Source organism: Belonocnema kinseyi, chromosome 8 (assembly GCF_010883055.1).
Source record: "Belonocnema kinseyi isolate 2016_QV_RU_SX_M_011 chromosome 8, B_treatae_v1, whole genome shotgun sequence".
In the NCBI taxonomy this organism is placed as follows: Eukaryota; Metazoa; Arthropoda; class Insecta; order Hymenoptera; family Cynipidae; genus Belonocnema; species Belonocnema kinseyi.
In genome coordinates, this window is record NC_046664.1 from 63,433,068 (window position 1) to 63,459,003 (window position 25,936).

Consider the following 25,936-nt stretch of genomic DNA (forward strand, 5'->3'; position numbering starts at 1 on the left):
ATGTTCTTGAAATTTTGTTTGAATATACGTATTCATCTGAAGTAATATAACTGCAAATGCCTAATATTATTTTTATTAATCTAAATCGTTCAAAATAAAAAAAAAGTTCTAAAGTTCACTGCTCTGAAGTAAATTGTTTTTGGCGAAGATTTACGAATAGAGAGTGTATCAATTATATTCTACTGCGTTAGTGACGTATTTATATGTATTAGTAAATGAAGATACGACCCTAAAATAACATAATATAGTTGATAGACTCTGCATATGGATATCTTTGTTAAGACAACTTTCTTCGGGACGGTGGAAATATTAAATAATAAACACAATCAAAAACAAAACAAAAAGATTTATACCGTAGTTCTTCAATGTCAGTAGTTTCAGAGATGAAATTTCCGAAAACTTATGCGTCCTTTTTTTTACTTTCTATATTTATTTGCAAGACTATATTACTCCTGTGTATATATTTCTTTTATTTATTGCTGTAACAATTATTTTTTTTGTTGCAGGCAATATCAGTTCCGGACAGCGAGGCGACTAGTTTGTGAAGTCCGGCATATCGATCCACGGTGATTATATTCTATGGGCCATGATTTGTAACAGCTCACATATTAAAACCATTTTTGTCACGCTTGTTTAAGAAGAATAGTTCTGATATTGATTAGCAATGCAAAATTTGAAAATTAAACTTATAAATGTATTCTTCGATTAATAAACTGCCATATTGTTACTTTCATTATAAAAAAATGTTTCCAAAATTTACTAGTTGCTCCCTTCACATTCACACTCCTTTATTTTATTTGTTTACTAGCCAATTATATATTGAAAACATTAATTACATCTGTAGGTAAATTTAGAGTTTTAAAAATGTTTATTTATATTTCAATTGACTATTTCAATTAAAACTGCAACTAGTTTTAAAAGAGTGCTTTCTTTTTAAGACGCCAAATGTAGAGATTGACACAACAAAAATGGGTTGTCAACCTATTCAATAAATAAGTACGGGGCAAGTGATTGTAAAATATGTGGACGCTCCCTTATCAATCAAGATAGCTAATTAGGTATTTACTCTTCCCTTCAGATTCCCCAACGCGCTTCGAGCTGAGTATAAGTTTGACTGTTTTGTTCCTTTTGCACATTCCCGAGTAGCACGACCGTGCCGATTATTAAAAAGAAAACCTTAAACCTGGACGTATTGTTCGTCGTCAGTGTCACCATTATTGGTTTGCTCCGAAGGGCAATTCGGATCGATTTTTTCATAATCAGGATCCATAGTTTTCTCCTTTTTAACTTCCTGATACCCAGCACTCGCGTTAACTTCGCATTTGTAACTGTTTACCTGTTCATAAGGTGGATCCTCACCCTGCACCATGCTCATATACTTAACACTTTCGTAATTCGGGTCATTGTGATTAACCGATTCGTAGTTAGGATCGGCGTCACTGTCTCCAGGACGGCAAACCGATGCGTAATTCGGTTCGTGAGGCATACTCTCATAGTTTGGTTCAGAGTCTGTATCCGGATCTAATTCAACTCTCTTTGGCAACCTTACTCTCTCGTATCCCGGATCCTCGCTGCTCGCGTCGCTCACTTGTCTGTGTTTAAAAGGCAAGGCGTAAATCGGCAAGGCCTCTCCGTTTCTCGTACCTGCACTGGGATGAGGTTGATGACTAGGATCTCTCGAGTACTGCGGACGTAGCATCTCGTAATCAGGAGCGTTGCTTGGATTTGAAGCAGGAGCAACAATCGGTGTCGGTTTACGACTCGAATCAACTGCCTCGTAACCATGATCAACTTCGACAGTAGAAGTACTCACGTCAACCTCGGTTGATCGCAAGACTCTCGTATAATCGTCCTTCGCGTCCTGAAAGTTCGGGTTGATTTCGGCTGGGAAGTGGTGAGAGTTGTCCTGCTCCCGCTTCTGAATCTCCACTGATTCGTGACTAGACCATGAAGCTCGGCTCACTTCAATAAGACTGAGCTTCCTCCTTGGAACGGATACATCGCAGTTGAATGCACTTCCCGTCGCAGCAGTATCCGAGTGCATTTCTTCGACTTCTCGCTTTTTCTTAATTACTTTTGCATACATGTCTTCCAAAGACTTACCAGAACAGACGCTGGATCGCAAGCGATCGTCACCTTTACCTCTTTTGTCGGGTTGAGCGTAGAGATCAGCAGGTCCTTCTGGAGGAGGTGGCAAGGGCGAGTTTGCTTGACGCTTCTCAGGCTTCGGAGATCCAGGATTGACAATTGAACTCGTTGCACTCGAGGATGATGCTATAGAAGTCAAGTGCAAGATAGTAGGAGATAGTTTACAAATTAAGTATAAGGGTAGCCAATGGATTTTGATCATTTTACCTTGCCTAGAATGAGCGTGTGCCACATGTCGCAAACTATCAACGCTAGGCGGTTGTGGTGCAGACACGTGTGATTCTTCCACCCGAGAAGCAGTTTGACCAAAGTTTACTGATTCATTGGGAACAACTCTGCTTGTGTCACTGGTGGTTGGTTGAATCTGAGCATAAGTTTCACTTCCACTTGTATAGACTTTGTCTTGTTCATCGATGGCAGCATACATCTCATCTATAAGTTTAACATCTTATCATCAGGATGTTCAGGAATTCAGAGATATTTGGATTTCAAATTCCCTGACAGTTCCCTAATATTTTTTCTGATTTTGATTGAAAGAATGTAAAATAAACCAACTTTGAATAGCATACCTGAATCGTCTGAAACTGTAGCATAATGAGGATCCGTCAATGGACGGGAAGGTCTTTGTTTCGTTTGCGCAATTATATTGGCTAAAGGTTCTCTGACACTGATGCTCGTATATCCTTCTGCAAAAATCGATACATTCATATTTAATAATACTTGTCTGGTTGAACATTCTCAAGGAGTTGACCACTCGACCTTTGAGCATACTATAAATTTTTAAGGATTTCAGAAATTTTCAAAATAATTCGCAAAAATTTCAAAGATTTAAAAAAAAATATATCGCAAGATTTAAAATATTTCACAAAAATTTGCGATTTCAGGAAGATTAAAAAAGTTTCCACGAAGGCTTGTATGCCAGATTTCACAAATATTTGAAAGATTTTGTTGACAACAAAATACTTCAGATTAAATTTTTAAGGATTTCAAGAGATTTGACTGAAAATTGAAAGATTTAAAAGATTCTGCGAAAATGTTGAAAATTTTACCGAATGTTTAAAAAAATTTTTAAGATATTAAGAGATCTCTGTTGGAAATGTATTTTCACGATAAAATAGAATAAGGAACAATAATATGCAAATCGTAATTTTCGGAAAATTTGTAGTTACATACTTGTAAAATTTTTATGAATGATTGCGAATTTTAACAGAAGCTTGTATTTTCTATACAAATATTTTTTTGTAATTTTATATTGTATTTTTTAAAAAGTTAAAATTGTAGAAAATTACTAGAATTTTGACGCTTCCCTGATTTTTCTCTGATCAATTTTTCATTTTTTCTCTCCTTTATTGTTCAAAGACCAGAATTTCAATCTTGTAACATTTTTAATGTAGAATCTTTTATGAACAGAATAAAACTAAATTTTCCACAAAATTAGTTAAGTTTTCGACAAAAAAATAATAATAAATAAACAATTTGAACTCTAAAGTTAAATATTTTTCCATTTGAAGTAATAAAAAATAAACTATAAATTAAAGCACTCCAAGGGACTAAAAGCAATCTTGAATTTTAAATTATTTAAAATTGAAGATTAAAAGTTTCTAAAACAAAAAAATTGATATTCAAATGCTCAATAATTTACACGTATAAAATGAAAGTTAGGTAATGACACTTTTCAATTGAATGGTTTTAAATAAACTGCAGACAAACAGCAAACTCTAGAATCTTTAATTTTTATAAATTACATTATTTTAAACAATTTTAAGGTAGAAACATATGCTCATTATGTGTAGAAAAAATTGAGTAAATATCATTTTGAAAAGATTCAAAATTTTTTTAAAATTTGCAATGGTTCCAAATAATTTAAAAGAAGTGTGTACATTGACAAAATTCGGCTATTCGTACCGAAGTTTCGATGCAAATAGCCACAGCCTAATTTAAAACAAAATATAGAATTTTGCAAATTTCAAACAAAAAATTCAGAAGCTTTTAAAGAATTGTGAAAGTTTCAAAAGAATAAAAACATTTTCTTAATATTCATAAGAAAATTGAAAATGATTTTTCATTTTGAATCATTCTTTTGAGAGAATATTTTAAAAGATTTCCAAAACTGTCAAATGAGAATCTGGAATATTAAATTTTTTTTTTAATTTCCAAGATTTTCTCAAAATTGTAGTAAAAATTTAATAAATATCTTTTAAAATGAATTAAATTTTTCCTACTATTTTTAAAAAATCCTGTAAATTGTAAAAGATTCCTTTTAAATATTCCAGATTCTCTTTTCACAATTTTGGAAATATTTTTAAATGTTTTTAAATATTCTCTTGAAATAATGATTCAAAATGAAAAATCATTTTCAATTTTCCTAGGAATTTTAAGAGAATGTTTTTATTCTTTTGAAACTTTCACAATTCTTCAAAAGCTTTTCAATTTTTTATTTGAAATCTGCAAAAATCTACATTTTGTTTTAAATTAGGCTGTGGCTATTTGCACCGAAATTTCGGTACAAATAGCAGAATTTTGTCAATACACACAACTTCGTTTAAATTATTTTAAATCATTGCAAATTTTTTCTAAAAATAATAAGCGTTGAATTTTTATTTATACCTAAAAATTAAGAACTTCACTTACGAAATAAACATTTTTCAAATAGAACAATTGAACTTGTAAACTTCAAAGTTTAACAGCTCTTCGAAATTTTAAAGATTCAAGGTTTTCTATGCCAAGCAATTCATTTTCAAATTGTTAACTTATGAACATTTGGTTTCAACTTACTCGTCTTAAATGTACAGTAAAATATTAATAAATATTCAATAACTCTTCTTTTTCTTAGTTACATTTGTTTTTTAATTAGATGGGTTAAAAATTTAATATTGTAGGCTAAAACAATATTTTAAACTTAATAAAAGCCTTTAATTACGAATATATTATTATGAAGCTTTTTTAGGTTCAAAATAGCTTAGAAACTTTCAATCGGGCGTTTACATTTTTGTAATGACTAACTCTCAAATTAAAACAGTTTAAGTTTTCATGTTAAAATCTGGAAATTCTTAAATTTTTAACGAATTTATAATCCTTTTTTCAAATCAATTATTGTTCACTTTTTAACACTTAAAGTACAAATCCATTTTCAGGGTGGCCGTTTTAATCGACGAAATAAATTCCCGGTTTTTTCCCGGTTCGCAAACATTTTTCACGGTCAATGAAATTTAAAAAAATGGAACACTAGAGCTAAAAAAATTTCTACTTGAGGTAATAAAAACTTAGCTGTAAATTTAACCACTCAAATTGGAACTGTTAAATTTTAAACTTTTAAAATTGAGATTTAAAGGTTTTTAATTAAAAAATGTTGTATTCAAATGCTTCATAATTTACGCGTATAAAATTGAAGATACTAACATTTTTCAATATAAAAAAATATAAATCCATGTTATCATTTTCAATTTTCTAAATTAAAAAATCAATCAATAAACTTTCAAATTTTCAAAATTATATAATTTTAAGGAATTTTAAGCTGGAAACATCAAATATTGAAAAATTGAAAAAATTTTAACTGAACACTTCTTAAATTAGAAATTCAATTATTTTCCTTTAAAATAGTTTAAACGTCCTTGGAAAGCTTCAAAATTTGATTTCAAAATATTGAGAAATCTAGAAGTTGTTTTAAATTTGTTTTAAATGAAAAATTATTTTGGAAATATTTTCAGAACTTCTAAATATCTGTCAAGATGAATCGAATTTTTTCTACAATTTTCAGAAAATCCTGCAAGTTTTAGAAAATCTCTTTACAATTTGGATGTATAAATAACAATTAAACATTTATTATTCGTAGGCGAAATTTGAGTAATTTTAAGAGATATGTAAAAGTTTTGAAAAGATTCAAACTTAATGTGAAACTTGAAATGATAGCCTAATATAAAACTAAATGTAGATTGTCGCAGATTTTAAAGAAAAAAATTCGACTTCAAAATAATAAAAACATTTTCTTAAGATTGCTAGAAAAATGAAAAATAACTTTTCATTTTGAAAAATTATTTTAAGAGAATATTTTAAAAAATTTTCAAAGATTGAAACAAAATTAAAAAAAAAAAATATTCTAGAAGATTTTAAGAAAACTTTTTAAAATTTACATAATTTTTTATCTTTTTAAAACACCTAAATATCTCTTAAAATTACTCAATTTTTTCTACAAATGTTCATTTGTAAATTGTACACCAAAATTTTAAAATTTCACTCACAAATTAAGCATTTTTCAAATACAATAATTAAAATTGTAACGTTCAAAGTTTAAAGGCTCTTCGAAATTTTAACGATTCCAGGTTTTCTATGTCAAACAATTCAGTTAAAGATTCTTTACTTTTAAATATTTGGTTTCAAATTACTTCTCTTAAATAAAAATTCAAATATTGCTAAATATTCAATAATTAATCTTCTTTTTAATTAAAAAATTCAAATTAAATTGGCTACAAATGGAATATTTTAGATTGAAACAATATTTTTAATTTAATAAAATCCTTTATTTAGGAATATATTATTATGAAGTAAATTTTAAGTTGAAAATAGTTTATTACCTTTCAGTCACACGTTCACAATTGTTTAATGACTAAGTCTTTGAAATTGAAAACGTTTCAGTTTTAACGTTTAAATCTAAAAATTCTTAAATTTTGAACTGGTTTAAAATCGTTCTTCGTTCACTTTTTATCACTTAAAGTACAGATAAACTAAAAAAAGATTATTTATTTATTAAATAAAAATGTGTTTTATCCAAAATTTTCAACATCAAAGGCTTTTATTTTTTATGTCTTCAAGCCTTTACGAAAGCATTTAAACATGCTTTAAATTAAAAATGTAAGCTCAGAAATAAAAATTTTAAATGGAAAATCGAACGTGGCGGATTTTTCTTCTACAAAATTTTTTAAATTCCCGGTAAAAACAAAAATTCGCTGTCATTTCCCGGTTTTTCCAGTCTCGAAAAATTCCCGGTCCAGCGGCCACCGTGCATTTTAAAAATTATCTATTTATTTTTATTTACAGTTGATAAAATAAAAATGTTTTTTATCGAAAATTTTCAATTTCAAACGCATTTAATTTTCAATTGTTTAAGTCTTCAAGACTGCATTTTAGAATTCTTAAAATAAAAAATGTACGCCTAAAAATAAAAATTATAAATGGAAAATTTTCGAAGTAAAAAATTTAAAAATAACTAATTATTTTTAAAAAACTGTTAGAATCGAACTTGGCCAGATTTTTTTTTCTAATAATTTTTAAGATTCCCGGTCAAAAAATAAATTCTCTGGCTTTTCCCGGTTTGAAAAAATGCCCGGTCATTTCCCGGTCCAGCGATCACCTTGTAGTTCATCTACTCACTAGAATCCTGTGAGTCTCCGCTAAAATGTTGTTGAAGATTGTTGTTTTGAGGCTGCGGCGGATGAGGAAGAGGCATTAAAAGTGGCGGTGTCATGTACGGTAAATCCTGATTGGCTTGTACTTCACCGGAAATAGCATTAGCTGCTTGAATATCAGGCGGAGGTTCTGTACATAAAAGGGAACTGTGTGATGATGATCTGCGAGTTCTCGGCGGAGCCACTGGATTTCCACTCGGTTGATTGACTGAAGTCGTTGGTAATGAACTATCTATACACTGACTTGCGTTATTTCTAAAACAATGACGACAATATTTAATTAAATCTTCGTGTTAGATTTAAAATTATAATTCAGAAACAGGGCATTAAAAAAGTACCTAATGAGTTGGCTAGTCTCAGTCTTTTGAACATTTTGAACTTGTGCGTAAGGATGTTCATCTAAAACAGTGGAAAAGTATGGAATTAAATGTGTAGGATAACTCAAACCAAGAAAAGAGATTTTAAAAAAGCGATGCAACGAAATTTCTTGAAAATCTCGAAATAATTGTTCCTCAAAACCTGATGGCTTTTTATTACTTGAAGTTGTTTTATATCTTGAATCTGACATTTTTTAAATTAAATCTGCAAATATTCCGGTTTAATAAGAAAAATTATAGGAAACCTTATGCGAATTGAGAGACATTTTTGTGCATTTGAATACTCTTGCACGGTTAAACTAAAACTTTCCAATTATTTAATAATTTATCGAAAATATAATACATGTTTTGTATAAGTGCCTTACGCAGTAAATTAGTATTTTCGAAAAAGAATTTTAATCTAAAATCATAAAGTTTCGAGGACTTCAAATTAACTACTAAAATGGGTATTTTTAATAATAAATTATTAGATTCAAATGAATAAAATGTTTTTCAAATATTTACAATGGTGTTTTACATCGAAAATTAATATTTTCAAACAAAAATACTACAATTAAAATAAAAATCTTTTAAAATCATTACTTATTGGACTTCAAAAAAAAAATTGTTTTCGTGAAATTTAGGTAAGCTAGCGGTTTTTAATACCGGTTACAAAGAAGTTTAAAAACCCTTGAATAGTTTCAGATTATATTGACGCTTTTGGCATGAAATAGATTAATTTAAATAAATATCATTAGATTTCGAATATTTGAAATTCTAAACAATTTTATTTTCGTTTCTTTTTAAATTCCTAGTATTTTTAATAAAATTATTCAATTTCACAGAAAATTTATAATTTTTCAACAAATTTAATTTATTTCTGTATGTTTCAACTAAAATTGGTATTTGTTAAGAAAAATAATTAGATTTAAACCAAAATATTTTTATTTATAATAATATATTTTACAAGCTTAAATAATTTCTGATTTTGTTAGCGGTTTTCGTCGGAAATAGATGTTTTTATTTTAAAAATCATTAAATTTCAAAGATTCATAATGTTTTAACAAATGGAATTTATGATCGCGTTTTACTTCGAAAACTAGTATTTCTAAACCAAAATCATTATAATTTTAAGAACATTTCGAATATTTGCAAAATTTTGTTGTTCACAGCTTTACAAAAATCTTAGGCTATGTGTGCGTTTACCACAAAATTCAGTAAAAATTATTTAATTAAAAAAAAAGTTTTTTTTGTACAATTACAGGTCAAGCTAGAGGTTTTCAATTTATATTTCAAAGAAGTTGGACGATTTTGAAACAATTTAAGGTTATGTTAACATTTTTCTACAAGAAATCGGTTATTAAAAAAATTCAATTTTAAAGAAGATTTCCATTTTGGAACAATTTATTTTCACGTTATGTTAGTGTTTTTCGTTGGTAATTATCGTTATTAACAAAAAATTAAATTTCAAAGAATAGTTACAATTTTTAATAACTTTAGGTTATTTTGGTGTTTAATCTTAGAATCTTCTAACAGTTTCGAATTAAGTGAATGTTTTTCATTAGAAAATATTGAATTTTCAATCATTAACAGTAGAAGAAAATTGAAAATGAGAGGAAATTGTTCATCGAACTTTTAAATATTATAAATTCAACATTCTTCTATTTTCAACAGATTAAAATTTAATCTTTAAAAACTAAATTGTTGAAAAATTTAGAAAAAAAATAAAAACTCCATTTTGTACTGTTGAAATCTCAAGAAAAAAGCTAAATAATTTTATACGAGAATTTAATAAATAAACAACTCAATCTATACAAAAAATTGGTCAAATGTAGATTTTTTCCGAAATTAACATAATAATAAAAAAAATTCGACAATAGATACTGTGAAATAACAAAAAAAAAATAATTTTAATATTCGCGCGTCTAACACGCATGTATTATTTCTAGTTAAATAAAAAATCATTAATTATCTACCTTTATTGGCTTGTGGAGTCTTAAGTCTCGCGTAAGAATACATAGGGTCTTCTTGAGAACTTTGTTGAGATATACTTGGCTTTTCTCGTTCAGACTTTCTTTCTATAAAGTAAATATTTTATATGAACATTTAGTATAAGTACACATGTGGCAGGCATTTAAAAGTTTAGGCAGAGGGCAGTCTGACGGCGTTCAGAAGAATTTCGACAAATATTCTAAATGCCTGACGCATTTCAGGCGATTAGAAGAAATTACCCATAGAATAGTAAAGCACATTAAATGGCTGTTTAACATTTTATTCTTATTTTTATGTTCATCTAATTATTGAAATAAACGTTTACAAAATAATAAAAATGATTGTATGTCATATATTTAAAAAGGGTTTTAATTTAAATTGATGTTTTACAGGTTTCAAAGGTAAGCAGTTTATATTTATTTCGCAATTCGGTTATGAAAAATTGAACGGATAAATTTACCAATCAAAATGTTTAGTTTGAACGTGGAACGCGTTTTTTGTAATATTTAGTGCAAATGACAATGTAAAATAGCCGCTGTTGTCATTTTCCTTGAAAAAGTTATAATTTGAACAGGAAAATTGATTAAATACCAACAAAAATGTGTGTTCAGAGCTCAAATGATGCATGTTAAATGATGAATTTAGCCATTTAGTAAGAAATAAACAATTATCCTGAAATTTAAAGCAGATAATTTCTCGTAATTTCTATTCATAATTATTGTTAATTCATTATTTAATTAATATAAATGTTTATTCCTGATGTAATGATAACGCCTCTGATAGGGTTAAGATTCATATCTTTTTGGTTAAAATAGAATTGCTTTGTTGAAAATTCATCTTTTTGGCGTGAAAATTCAACAATTTGATTGACATTTTTTTCTTCTTTGATTACAAAATTAATTTTTGTTGTAAATTCATCAGTGTCTGTAGAAAATTTATCATTTTTGGTTAACAATGCAACTGCCTAGATGCAATTAATTTGTTTCGGTTGAAAATGAACTTTTTTGTTAAAAATTCAACTATTTTGTAAAAAATTTGTATTTTCGGTTAGAAAATTGAATTGTTTAATTGAAAATTTATGTATTTTGTTGAAAATTCACGTTCGTTGGTAGAAAATCAATATTTGTATTGAAAAATGCAAGTCCCCGATTAAAAATTAATCTTTTGTTCAAATATCAATCGATACATTTTGCGTTAATTATTTATTTTTTTAAGTTAAAAATTCCATTACCTGGTATAAAATTCATTTTCCGGGGTTAAAAATTCATATTTTGGAGTTGAAGATTCAACTGGTTTGTAGAGAATTCGTTTTTTTTTCTTTGAAAAATTTAAACTCTTGATTTCAAATTCAAATATTTTGTAAAAAATTCGTTTTTGTCTTTAAAATTAATTCTCTTGGATAAATATTTAACTACAGCATTTTTGGATAATTTTTTTGACAGAAATGTAATCTTCTTAGTTGAAGATTCAACTATTTAGTAGAGAAATATTATCCCGTGTTGAGGATTTATTTTCTTTTTTTATAAAAATTAATGTTTAAACTGATAATTTAACTATTTTGTTGAGCATTCAACTGATTGGTTGAAAATTAACTTTTGTATGTTAAAAACTCATATTCTTGGGTTAAAAAGTCAACTGTTTCGTCAAAAATTAATCTTTTCGCGTAAAAATTCAACAGTTTGGTAGAAAAAATCAATTATTTATAACAAAATTCAACTGTTTTGTAGAAAATTCGTTTATTTTTAATTGAAACTTGATTCTCCCAAATGAAAATTGAGCCAAAACACTTTTGGTTAATAACTGATCTTTTTTAGTTTAGTAATTCCCCTATTCACTTAATTTTTTTTAGAAACATAGAATCACATCTTTTGTTCAAACTACATAGTTGAAAATGTATGTTTGTATGTTATGTATGTATGTATGTATGTATGTATGTTATGTGATTTTCACAACTCACAATTTAACTATTTTTTTGAACATTCAGCTTATTGGTTCAAAATAAACTTTTTTGACGAAAATTCATATTCTCGGATAGAAAATTCAATTTTTTGTAAAAAAAATTCGTCTTTTTCACTTGAAAACGAGACTTTCTAAATATATGATTTCAAATAATTATTCTTATTGTTTTGTAAAAGTATACTTCATTAATTAGATGAAAATAGAAATAAAATATTATATGAAATTTAATGTGCATTTTAATACTCTATGGTTGTTTTATTATAATTGCCTAGAACGCGTCAGGTGTTTTTAAGAATAGTTGAATATTCTTCTGAGTGCTAACGACATATATAAATAATTGAAAAAATTTTGGTTTGACAAAAACATTGAAAGTAAACCTTTATCTTGTACAGTAGCATAAAGCTCCAAAGTATCTCCTATTCTTTCTGTCGCTTCATAAATTACATCTTGAGTAGTTGATTCCATCCTACTTCCACTGGTCACATTTTTATCCTTTGGGATATCTGGAAGACTTCTATTAGCAGTGGTAGGCCTGTGCAGAAAGAGAAAAAACAACTTTACTGAATTATTCACCTGAGATATAGAGTTTTTGTAGGCTAAAACAATTCTCTTCCAATCACCAAAATTAAGCAGATGAAGAACTTTAAGGGCATGTGACACAGCTAAATACCTATATTACCGACCTCACTTTTTCAGTTCACTGAATGTTTTTTTAAACCTAAGAACTTTTTTTAGAAATAAAATATCGAGCTGAAACTTTGGAAAATGTATTAGAGTACAATAAAGTACGTTTAGGTACTGCATTTTGGTAGGAACTTCACTGAAAATTATTTTATCTTTTTTCTGAACCTCGACATTTTTTGAACGTTCCAACTTTTTTTATACATAAAATATCGGTCTCAAACTTTAAGAAATGCAAGAGCCGAAAGAAAACTACGTTTAAGTACAAAGCTTAATAATAAAAGATGTAAAAAAATATATTTCAACAATCAATTCCAACGGCATCAGCCTGTAACGTTGTACACGAAAATACGAAACCTGGCGGCCACTAGACGAGGCTCTAGAGAATTCGTATTTTTCGTGTACAACGTTACCGGCTGATGCCGTTGGAATTGATTGTTGAAATATATTTTTTTACATCTTTTATTATTAAGCTTTGTACTTAAACGTAGTTTTCTTTCGACTGTTGCATTTCTCAAAGTTTGACCGATATTTTATGTATAAAAAAAGTTCGAACGTTCAAAAAATGTTGAGGTTCAGAAAAAAGATAAAATAATTTTCAGTGAAGTTCCTACAAAAATGCTGTACCTAAACGTACTTTATTGTTCTCTAATACATTTCCCAAAGTTTCAGCTCGATATTTTATTTACAAAAAAAGTTCTTAGGTTTAAAAAAACATTCAGTCAACTGAAAAACTGTGGTCGGTAATATAGGTGTTTAGCTGTGTCACATGCCCTTAATAAGCGAATTAACATCAACTTTAAGCTGCGTTTTTCTGCATTTAGTAACCTTAAAATTAAACAACCTTAAACCTTTGAAAGTATATAAACTTTTTTTCTAAATAATAGGTTTCTAAATGACATTCAATGTTAACTTTTTCTGAGTCTATATATTCACATTTTAAGTACTTTAATCCATTTTGTCTGAAATCAGGGCACGAACCAACCAGAAAGCTTTAAAAAAAGTCGCATTAGTCGCATAAGATTAGAAAAAAGTCGCATAGAACATCGAAAACATTCTACGAAAAATAGTATCAATTTTTTTAAGATAATCCAAAAATCCTATCAAACACTGAATAACTGAAATAATAATTTTATTTGTTTAGGAATTTCGATTAAATAATTTTCATTCATTTTTCAATACGCTGTGCGCGAACTGGGTTTAAAATATTTATTTCTGAACAGCTAAACTTTTCAACTTGGATCATTTTCAAATGACACAATTTAATTTACATTCATTTATAACACTTTAAAATTGAAATTGCTCAACAAATAATGCTTTAAATTTGAGATTTTATCATTTGAATATGAAATTGTCAGTTTTTATAAATAATTTAGGCTTTACAGCCTTAAATGCACTTGAAACTTTAAATTCCAAAGATTTGAAACCGAAATATATTGCATTTTTAAGAAAATGATGAATTTTTAAGCAAAAGCAACGTATTTTCAACAAAAAGTAGAATTTTTAAGAAAATAACTGAGTTAAGTTTAAAATTTGAATAGTTTAGAAAACATTTGACTTTTAAACCCGAGGGATTAATTTTTAATCAAATCTTTAAATAAAAATAAAAATATTAAACGGCTGTATTTACAATTTTTCAGAAGACAGTTGACTTTTCCATGTAAAAGTTCATTGTAAGCCAAGAAAGATGAATATTTTCAAGAAAACATAATTGCTTTTCTACCATAATAGATTAATTTTTAATCCAAAAGGACAAATGTTCAACCAAATGGTCAAACTTTCAGACAAAAAATATTAAAATTCAACCACAAACAGTTGCATTTTCAAGCAAAACGTTGAATTATCAAACAAAAAAGACGAATTTTTTAGAATTTAGCAGATTTATCAACCTTAAAAGGTTGTAAATAAAAATTCTGCCAAAAAGTTGCATCTAGAATCAAATAGTTGAACTTTCAATCAAAAGAGACTAATTTTTAATAAAAAAGTACATTTTTTATTAGAAAAAGATAATTTTTTTGCCTAAACAATTGAATTTCATCCCAAAAAAGTTGAATTTTCAACCAAACATTCGAATTTTTAACCAAAAAGAATGAACTTCCAACCAATGATATTTAAATTTTCTAATTAGTTTCTAATCATTCAATTCGCGTTTAAGAGCAAAAAATTAAAAAGAAAGTAAAAAGGGGAATAGGGGAAAGAGTGTTAAGTCCGTAATTAAATTTGTAATTATAAGATTCTAAACGTTTTCGACTTGAAAATAATCAATGGTTAAGGCTTGCAATTTGAACAAATTAAGGGATAACAACACCACTCTAGGATTTTGGAAAAATCTATTACTTTATTTTGGCTTAAATAATACTTTAGGATCATAAAAAAGTATGCAGTTGGATCTATATATGATGCAGGTATTGCAGATTATAGATACAAAATTTCAAGGACTTAATTGTTTGTAAAATTTTAAACGCGTTTTTTTTGCAACAACTTTCTTCAAACTGAGAGAACGTATTACTTGAAGACCTTTGCATGAATCGATTTGAAATTTTGACAGCAGATTCACAACATTACATTCGCTGTGGAAGCTCCAGGCCGTTTTTTAATTTATTGCAAACTTTTCTTTATATAAACAATTTACTGCTTATTTTTGGACAAAAGATTTATTCATTTTTTCAAAAGTGCACTATTTCTAAAAAATTTGATTAAGAAAAAATACCCTACGCAGTTCCATAGCCAATAGTGTATCAATTCTAAATTTGTTGGGGTTTTTCCTTCCATGTCTTATACTTTACGAGAAAGCTATCCTCCCGTGAAGGCCTTTTAAAAAAAACGATTTTCAATAAGGGCTCTTTCGCCGTTATTTTGTTTCAAACTTAAAATATAAAAAAATGTTCATCCTTTATTATGTGTAAAAAAAACCCTCTTAACAAGAAATCCTATTACTTTTTTCATACTCCCAAAATAAATGGTCAGAGTTAGGCTTTTTTTCTGCCGGTAGTGTTGCCCCTTAAGAATTTGAACACGGATTCACGCTATCAGAAATGACTCATTTTTGTATGCTATAAATTACAAATGTTCTATGTATGAAGCCTTAACGACAGGTTATTCAATTTATAATTTTCTCGATTAAAATATTACAATTTTCCCTAGTTTTTAATTTCAATTTTAAAAGTTTCAATGTGATTAAAATGAAAACTGAGTATAGCGATCTTCTGAAGAAAATAAAACGGAAAAAAGTTCATTACCCGTATTTTTCTTTGAAAAAAATTCTATAAAGCTAAGAAAAGTCGCGCCAACCAAGCCTTGAAACAAATATTTAAAAACATAATATTATTCCGCCCTACGTTGGAAAAGTATTTTCGTTTATAAACTGCCTTTCCTTGAAAACGAAAAGAGAAAAAATTATAAAAATGTAATTTAGAAATCGTGTTTCTCAATCAGTTCCAATTTGCTTTCAATTTTGTCTACTCCAAACACCCGACTGTACACGAAACCCACTTAAATTAAGCTTATCATATTGTGTAATCTAATCTATCTAGATGAAAATATCTACTGTCTGTCGATATACATTGCAATTATGTTAATTTTAAACCTGCTACCGTTAGCTATAAGATTGTTAGTAATGTTAAGACTGCAAAATTAAAGCTTCTCTTTTCGCTGAATAAGCTATGAAATATTAATTTTAAAATTTTAATTACAATGAAAATTTGTACTTAAAAATTATTTGCTTATAGTATTTGGATATCAAAGTTCAAACATACACAATATGTATTACGAGGTAAAAATTATTGACTTATGCATGCACAACTTTATGTGGAAATAAGTATTTTTATATTGATAAAAAGAGATATTTCGGGTTTCACTCGTGTAAAAAACTACTACGAAACCCGAAATATCTCTTTTTATCAAAATGAATCATCGTGAAAGCATAAAATCTATTATTTTTATATTCAACAAATAAATTCAGATTGTAAAGTTAAATTAATTATGTATTCAATGAAAATAAAGCAATAAACTTTTTTAAGAAAGTACGATGGTGTTTAAAAAAAGTGTAAAAAATTGAAACGTATGCATCAATTAAATTAGACAAGGTTTTGGGAGATCGTGATTTGAAAACCCGTAAATTGAAGGAATAAATGAGAGAATGTGAAATTACAGTGGTGGGGGCGATCTAAAATAAATATATTGTTAATTTCTGAGTAGCAAAGGGATCTGCATGCAGCCATGCCAGGTCTGAGGTTGAAACCTTTTGCCACAATCCGTGGTATCTTGCGAATTAACTTGAGAGATGTCTGATGTTGGCAGTCTGTTGAAACCTTCATTGTCAGGATGAGTGATTGTCACCATACCCGCTAATCCCAGGAACTCATTCCTGTTGTAATAGAATCGCCATCATGAAGTACAAAACCTACTTCTTATGCTCTCAATTTCTTTTTACTCTGGCATTACAAATTTTTACAATTTCTTTTACTAAGAAGTCATCCATAAACTACGCTACCAATTTTTTGCTATTCTGCCCCCCCCCCCCCCCCCCCCCCCCCCAGGAATATAGCAGTTGTCTAAAGGCGGATTTCATGTTTATTCTGCCGTAAACAAATTCTTTCAGATAAGTCAATGCAAAGGTACCGTATTGAATTTAATTGAAATGTATCGAATTTTCAGCCATAAACAATTTCATACCGAGAAATAGATTCTCACCTAAAGCCCATACTTTTAAACCAAAATAGTTACATTTTTAATGCAAAAAGACGAATTTTTTTACAAAATAGTTATTTTTTCGATAAAAAACTTCAAAAAATTAGTTTAATTTGAAACAAAATAATTAAAATTTTAAAAAAATAATATAATTTTCAACATGTAAATATGCATTTTCAAACAAATCACCGAATTAAAAAAAAACATTAATATTTAACGAAATATTAAAATTTATAAAAAGAAAAAAGACGAATTCTTTAAAAGAGAGTTGAATTATCAGCATAAACAGTCGAATTTAAAAAAATCGACAATGTTCAACGAAGAATGATAAATTTCAACCAAAAGGTTACATTTAGAACTAAATATTGGAAATTGCAATCAAAAGAGACGATCTTTCAACAACATAGTTACATTTTTAACCAATAAATATTAACTTTCTAGAAAAAGAGAGGATTAAAAAAAAACAGTTGAATTTTTTACCGAAAAATATTACTTTAAAACAAAAAAAATGGAATTATTAACCAAACAATTCATTTTTAATAAAACAGTCGACTTTTTAACTAAAAAGTATTAACATTCAACAAAATATACTAAAACGTTATGAAAGGTTTCTTATCATTCGGATTTCAAGCCAAGAAACAAACTTTTTGGAATTTTTTATCCAAAAGGATAAATTTCCAAGAAAACAATTTAATTTTCAACCACGAAAATTAATTTTCTAACCAAAGATGAATTTTCAACAAGAATGTTAATTTTCAACAAAGAAAGGTGAATTGTCGACGAAATAGTTGAATTTGCAACTCAAAAATATAAGTTTTTAAGCAATAATAGAATTGTTCAATTTTCAAATTAAAAAATAATTTTTAAATAAATTTTCATTAAAAGAGGTGAATCTTCGAAAAAAATTAATTTTTATCAAAATAGTTGAACTTTCAACCAAAGATGAATATTTAACTAGATTTTTAAATTTTCAACGAAGTAAATTAATGCTGCACCAACATTTTTTGTCTTCGAAATTATTGAATTTTGAAGACAAAAAGACAAATTTATAAATTTCAACCCAAAAATATTAATTTTCAACAAAAAAAAATAAATTTTTTACCAAATAAATTTTGTATTAAAAATGAAATAGTTCAATTCTCAGATGAAAAAATTAATTCGTTACAAACAAAAAAAGAATTTTTAACAAATTGCCTGTAGTTAATTTTTTAAGCAGCGTTGAATCTTTAAAAAAATGAATTTGTAAGAAAATAGTTCAACTTTCAACAAAGTAGTTGAATTTTCAGCCAAGAAAGATGAATTTTCTGCCAAATACTTACATTTCCAAATAAAAACTTCAATTTTTAAATGAATAGTTGAATTTTGTACCAAAATATTGGAATTTTCAACTAAAATATGAATTTTTAACCCAAAAAGATGAATTTTTTACAAAATAGTTGAGTTTTCAACCCGAAATTAGGCATTTTTATGACAAAATTAAATTTTCAACTGAATAGTTGAATTTTAATCTAAAATTATGAATCTTTAACAAAAAATTAATTTCTTACGAAGTTGTTAAACCTTAAATAATTTAATTATTTGACCAGTAATTAGCAAAATTTAACATAATAATTTAGTTAAACAAAGTAATTGATTTTGAATAAAAAACGATGAATTTTAACACAAAAAAATACTTTTCTACAAAAAAAGACGTTTTTGCGACAGAATACATGAATTTTTAACTAGAAAATTTTAATTTTCAATTCAAAGTATCAATTTTCAACTAAAGCTAGAATAGTTATATTTTGAGTAAAAAAAATTAAATCTTACAGACAAAAAGAATTTTCAAGAAAAAAATTCTTTTTTCAAAAAAAGAGATGAATTTTCAACTAAAATTCTGAATCTTCAATGAAAAAAGATACATTTTCAACCAAATAGTTGAATTTTCAACCTAAAAAAAGTTAATGTTTAATAAGATAGTTTAACTTTCAACCAAGTAATTGAACTTTTACCAAAAACAAAAATACTTTTTTTAACAATTTAGTTCTATTCTCAAAAAATAACTGAATTTTCAATCCAATAGTTGAATTTTTAACCAAGCGAGATCAATTTCATACCAAAAATAAAATAGTGGACGCTTCAAAACAAAAAATTAACTTCCAACCAAAAATAATTGGATTTTCTTATTCGTTTCCATAAATTCAATTCGAATTTAAGTGGAAAATAAGAGAAAAGGACAAATTTCTTAAAACAAGAGAAAAAGAAGAATTCTTTATAGAAGGGGAATAGGGGGAAGAGTGTGAAGTCTGAAATATAAAATCATTTTTAAAACTTATTAAGTTATTATTGAACTATATCGTTTTCCATGTTCGTAAAGTTACATCTACTGGACCCCCTCACCCCTTCTTCAAATTGATAACGTTCTTTATGGACGGCACCTAATTGAAGATCAATAGCAGATCGAATAGCCATTTTTAAATGTACATTGTGAACTACAGTGTAGTATTTTGTCAATCAGCATTAATTTCTTTAATTTGTTCATTATACACTAGAGCTTGGATTTAAAAAAGGTTTCGGACATGACTCGCAGTTGCCTTTAAACTAAATCCACATCGAACGAACGTAAACAGTCACGCTTGACCAAACACCAGCTTTCTTTCGGGTTCTCTCATCAGTGAACCGCCGAGGTATCCATTCTCGGAACAAAGTAAATCCGGACTGATTAAATCCAAGTTCCAGTGTATTGAAATAATTTTACTTTACTTGATTATTATTGAGATAAATTTTTGAGAAGAATTACTCACTTGTTCTCATTGCGACGACAACTGCAGATGCAAGCAACGAGAAGTCCTACAAATGACAGCAGTGTTCCAACGGAGATGGCCCAGTAATACCAAGCATCTTCGTCAAAAATTGGATACACCATTTTCGAGTCTTCTTCTCACCTGAAGGCTGAATTCTAAATTACAAGAAAAAAACAGAATCACATCTGATTAAAAGATAGAATTCTGAGTTTTTACATTTATGTTTGACACATTTCTATTGTGAATAGGGTGTCTACTTTAATCCTGGAACAAAATTTTCTGACAATTCCAGTTTTTGTCCAGGTATCTAAAGTTTTTTCCATGTTTAATTTTTTGCGAGTTCATTATAAATAATGTTTTTTTTAGTTTCTAGGAATTCAATTAATATTACAAGACGTTCTTAAATATTTTAGGACGAAAGATTAATTGAATAATTAAATAATACTAAAAACATGATTAACAATTTCTTGAATTTGTCTCTTATGCCTATGAATTTGAATAATAATTGAAACAAAATTTTATTTGATCTACTTATACTGAAAATTTAGTTCATATTTAGGTAAAATAATGTAGTTGAATTTTCAACTGGAAAAAAGATCAGTTAAAAAAATATACTTATTTTTAAGACAAATTGAATTTAACTTTTAAACAACTACCTTGATTTTCAACAAAAAAAAAGAATTAATTACTAAAATGATTGCTATTTAAATGCAAAACTTGAATTTTACACCAAAAAATTATTTTTCACACAACAAGATTAATTTTCTAAGATAAAAGACGATTAAAAAAAAGAAGAATCTTTAACAAAAAACTTGAATTTTTAACTAAAAAAGAACAATTTTCAGCCAAATAGTTGAATTTTCAACCAAAATAATCAACCTTCATCTGGAATATACAAATTTTTAGCAAAAATTCTTAAGACAAGTTAAATTTCGAATCAAGTAGTCTTATGTTCAACAAAAAAGATTAATTTTCAACTAAAATGATAAATATATAACTGGAATACTTAAATTTTCTACCGAATAGATGAATTTTCTACCAAAAAGACGATTTTTCAATAAAATGCCAGAATTTCTAACGAAATATTTGAATTTGAAACTAAAAATATCAAGTTTCAACCAAAAATGAAAGATAAATTTTAAATAAAAAAGATAAATTGTCAACAAACAATTCAACAGTTGAATTTCCGGTCAAAAATTAATGTTTAACGAATGAGATAAATTTTCAACTAAAAAGATGTGATTTTTAATTGGAATAGTTGCGTTTTCCATTAAAAAACAAACTAACTTGCAATAAAAACAAAACTAAATTTTTTAATAGTCACATTTTCAAACAAAGTGACGAATTTTCAACTAAAATTACGAATCTTTAATTAGAATATTTGAACTTGAAACCAAAAACATGAATTTGCAACCAAAAAATTTCTAACAAAAAGATCAATTTTCAAACCCGAAAATTAATTTCTACCAGAAAGTCACAATTTTTCACTAAAAAATCTGCCTGCTTCGCGGGCACATTCTCATCGCGGGCTGCGCGCGCGGCTCGCTTCGCTCGCAAGTTTGAGCGCGCCTAGGGCACGCGACGATTGAATCTCGCGCTTCGCACTCAAACATAATTACACCTCGGGCTTCGCGCTCACATATTTATTCTTTGCATTTGGAATGCTTGAAAAAAACTTTATCAAAAAGATCTCTTTTAGATGGCAGTATTTATATGCGTCTTCATATTTTGAATTGTCTACTTAATTAAGTATAGCCACAGATTAAGTTTCTCAAAGCTCTGTAGGCTTTGAGGTACACATTCTCATCGTGACACTCGCGCTGCGCGCTCGATTTCCGACAGACATTTGTAAACAGGTTTTGTTGGATTTTTTTTCTCGTAACTTTCATCGTTTTTCCACACTTTTTTTTTATTTTACTTTTTTCAACATTATTTTTCACGAATAAAACAAAAAGTACGCGTCCTATCAAGAAGTGATTCTTAACGAAATTGTAGATCTTTTTTAGGATAACCATTTTTATTAATTCATGTTTTTTTTTATCCTATATAGTTTGTCCACAAAATGGAATTTTTTATTTTCCATTATTTTTTGTGCAATCAAAATTCGAATTTTTTATTTTTGAAGAAAATGCAAAAATTAGTTGTGATAATCTTGTAGAGATTTCGAAAACAAATGTTTTTCTTCTCTTGCCTATTTTTTTATATCGTGCGTTTTTCGGCTTCAAATTTTGATTTTCGGTTGATTAAAAAAATTTGAAAACGCTATAACTCTGAGAATTTTCTTTTTATCGAAAAAAGTCGTTAGGATAAATTGTTTGCTATTTTCAATACTATAAATATCCGTACATAGAAATTTCAAATTCAGAAAAAAGTGGTTTTAAAAATGTTCAAAATGCGCTCACTTTTTTAATTTTTATTAAAAATGGCTGGTTAACGAACTCGTCCATTCTTTTAGGACCTAAAAAAAGTGTGCCAATGATGGATTTGATTCGTTCATTTTTTCGAGAGTTATCATGTTTACGGACGGACGAACGGCCGGACAGACAGACGGACGCCATCGTGAAAACCTGATTTCGGATTCAGGGGGTCTCGAAACGTGGAGATCCGTTGAAGAAGTGTGATGTCAAATTTCCGACAATTCTAATACTTTCTCAATCATAAATGATAAGAATGTAAAAATATAAGTTTCAAAAAAATATTCAACCAAAAAGTATGAAATTTCAAGTAAAATCGACCGATTTTTATCTAAAAACAGAATAGTTGGATTTTCAGTTAGAAAAATTGATCAATATATCAATATAAAGCTACTTTCACAGATAAAGAATCATTGTTATTCAATTTTATATCGCAATTAAAAAAATTAAGCACGCGCTCGAAAAAATCTCCTGATATTTACAGGTTTTTTCATGTATATAAAAATACCCTCAATAATTCCAGGTTTTCCAGGTAGGGTAGACACCCGATGAAGTGCCAGTAAGAGCGTCTAGATTTTCAGAAAAAAAAATTTAACAACCTAATACCTTCAATATTAAAATATTGCGATTAAGCAACAGGAATACGAAATTTCGAAAATGGTTATCAATGATAATAATTTAAAATATATTTTTTCAAAAATATTGCAGAATATAAATTTTTATATTTTAATTTACAGTAGGCAATTTTCAGGATGGCCAATTTTATAGTCAGAAAAAATTCAAGGTCATTTCCTGGGCATTGTAATTCGAAATTTCAATCAGTAGAAGCCGCAGATTTTTCATTTAAAGTAAACAAAATTAAATGCACATTAAAACAGCTAAAATTGAACTTTTGTGAATTTTCAACTATTCAAATTAAAACGTTGAAATTGTCATTCAAAAACTCTTCATTCAATTCTTTAATAATGAAAAAGTTATACAATGAAAACCTTTTTATATAAATAGGTTTGATTCTATGGTTTCAAAGAAAATATACCTCACAAATGAAACATTCAAACTGATAAAGGATCAATGCCACCAATAAAAAATATAATTTCCATCCATGTAAGGTGAAGTTACAAAACATAGTTGAATGTAAAAAAAATAATTTATTTTGAACCAAACAATTGACTTTCCAATAAAAAGAGACGAATTTTCAATCAAATAGTTTATCTTTTAACCAAAAATGTAGTTAAATGTTTGAGCCAAGAAGCCGATTTTTTTTACAAGATAGTTGCTTTTTCAACAAAAAAGGTAAATTTTAATCAAGAAAGATGAACTTTCAAAGAAAAAAGATAAACTTTTAGTTTTCTACCCTATTAGATACATTTCTTGTATAAAAAGACGTAAGTTTAAGAAAACAATTTAACTTGCGACCAAAAAAGAAAACTTCTGAACAAAATGATTGAGTTTTTAGCTAAAAATGTTCATTTTTGGATCTGCGAAGACAAATTTTTAACCAATTGGTCGAATTTTCTAACAAAAGGGATTGAAATTCATCCACAAACACTTAAAATTTCAACTAAATACAATGTTGAATTTTCAAATAAAAAATAATTATTTTTGAAGACAGATGATTTATTAAACTGGAAAGGTGAATTTTTAATAAATAAAGATGTATTTGCAAGTAAATAGTAGAATTTAAAAAAATCAACCGAACAGTACCACTTACAATCAAACACTTGATTTTTCATTTAAAAAAAAACGAATTTTGTAACCAAAACGACGAATTTTTTATAAGGCAGTTGAATTTTGAAGAAAACGTTTTATGTTCAACCAAGAAAGATAAATGTGTTACCAAAAATATTACTTTTCTATGATAAAAGAGTAATATTCGATTCAAACAGACAAACTTTTTAACAAAATATAAGAATTTTCAACCAAAAAGCATGACTTTTTTCTTTGAAAATAAAAAGAAAAAAAGAGTACAGTCTGTAATTAATACTAAATTATTTGATAAATTGTAAGGTTTTTTATTGGAAGTTAAACAAAATTCTCCATTAAAGAGGCCCCCTTTAATTTCATCACACTTTTAAATACACATTCTGATGCACACACCATTGTATATTTTAAAAAAAAACAACTTTTTGGTACAAATGCGACATGTATGGATTTATTTGTTTTTTTATCACTTTACATTTACTCTTTAATTGAATACTTTAATTATGTTTTATTACAGTGATACTCTAAAATTAAAAAAAAATAAATAATTTCCTCAATTCGCAAATTAAATAACTAAACCAAAAATCCGCAAGTACTTACTAGTGCAAAAACTAGATCCTGGAACGGACCTCTCAGAATGTTATCTTCAAGTCATTTTCGTATTTCAAAAGCCAGAATTAGTTCAAATTAATAGTGAACTATCAGCTGGTACCAAGATCTTCTTTCACGACAGCAAACGTATGATTCACATTTCCGTCTATCTCTGCAGATGATCTAAATCATTAATTAAACCGTTGACACTTTTTTTAGTTTTCGCTGCAACGCGTCACGCACTACGCCCATGAATACATTACTGTAATTCATACTCAAGTCTGCATTTTTATGGCAAATTGAATTTCACAGAATGCAAAATATCAAACTTCAATTCACTGTCAAGTGATTTCAATAAATGTTCCACTTATTGAGGTATTTTTTTATACACGCCTAGTCGCCTATACGTCAAACATATCACTCAACCTAACCTCATTCGACACATAAACAACAAGTACTTCCATCCCATAAAACTTCGTATCTTTAATAGAAAATGGCCAAGTGAAGCGAATGGATAAGGAGACGTTAAAACTATTTTTTCACTTTTCACTGCACCTGAATTTAATAATATTCAGTTTATTAACGGGTTTTACCTTACAGGTGGCTGAAAAATATAACCATATATAACTTCTAAACTTCGTGTTCTACACTTGTAAACTGAAGCTGGTAATATTACCCTAAAGCGACGAGACTATAGATGATCTATCTAGGGTCCCCAGTTTAGACGCCGACATAACCTATAATGTGCATGCAGATTAATTTGGCCCTGGGCACGACTAATAACAAAGCTTTTTAGGAAAAGTGTTTTTTATTTGCAATACTGCACCTGGTGCTTATTATATAATTAAAAAATGTTCTCAACATTAAACAATCGTTCCAAGTTAACGAAAAAATGCCATTTTTTATGAATGAAAATATATTTTCAGATAATTTATTTTTCGGTTATATTCTCGGTAATATTCTCATTCTCGTCCACCAGCTAACTTCACTTCGTTGAGTGCTGAGCGAGAGCGGAAAACAATGGACCAATGGACCAAATGCTTGTATGGGATTCGGTCCATTTTTGCCCTATTTTTTAATGTCTTTGTAAAAACTAGTTTTTTTCTGTAAAATATTTTTTTAAATATTTAATGAAATAATTAAATATAAGTACGAAACAGTACTAATGAGTACTAAACAGAGTGAAACTAGCTGGTTTTTTTAGTTCATGGAATTTATTA

General features: G+C 27.8%; 1 protein-coding gene across 2 annotated transcripts; it reads right to left on the bottom strand.

Moving 5' to 3' along the window:
• Positions 1 to 238: 238 nt before the first annotated feature.
• Positions 239 to 25,344, bottom strand: LOC117178957. Of its 2 annotated transcripts, XM_033370544.1 has the most exons (10): positions 24,726 to 25,344; positions 20,011 to 20,165; positions 16,779 to 16,904; positions 12,235 to 12,389; positions 9,883 to 9,984; positions 7,889 to 7,949; positions 7,516 to 7,805; positions 2,718 to 2,834; positions 2,356 to 2,580; positions 239 to 2,274 (listed from the first exon to the last, which is right to left on the bottom strand). In XM_033370544.1, the coding sequence occupies exons 2-10, from the start codon at positions 20,130 to 20,132 to the stop codon at positions 1,178 to 1,180; spliced, it is 2,295 nt and encodes a 764-aa protein (XP_033226435.1). In that variant the 5' UTR covers positions 20,133 to 20,165; positions 24,726 to 25,344; the 3' UTR covers positions 239 to 1,177. The 2 variants fall into 2 exon arrangements, with proteins under 2 accessions (XP_033226435.1, XP_033226436.1); XM_033370545.1 differs by lacking the exon at positions 16,779 to 16,904.
• Positions 25,345 to 25,936: the final 592 nt, after the last annotated feature.

Bases quoted from the DNA above. Each gene is read 5' to 3' on its own strand.
- LOC117178957 (XM_033370544.1), bottom strand. From the start codon at position 20,132: ATGGTGTATCCAATTTTTGACGAAGATGCTTGGTATTACTGGGCCATC. The intron at 9,985-12,234 runs GTTTACTTTCAA...TTTACTTTATAG, and splicing joins TGCTACTGTACAAGATAAAG to AAAGAAAGTCTGAACGAGAA. The intron at 2,275-2,355 runs GTAAAATGATCA...TGACTTCTATAG, and splicing joins ACACGCTCATTCTAGGCAAG to CATCATCCTCGAGTGCAACG.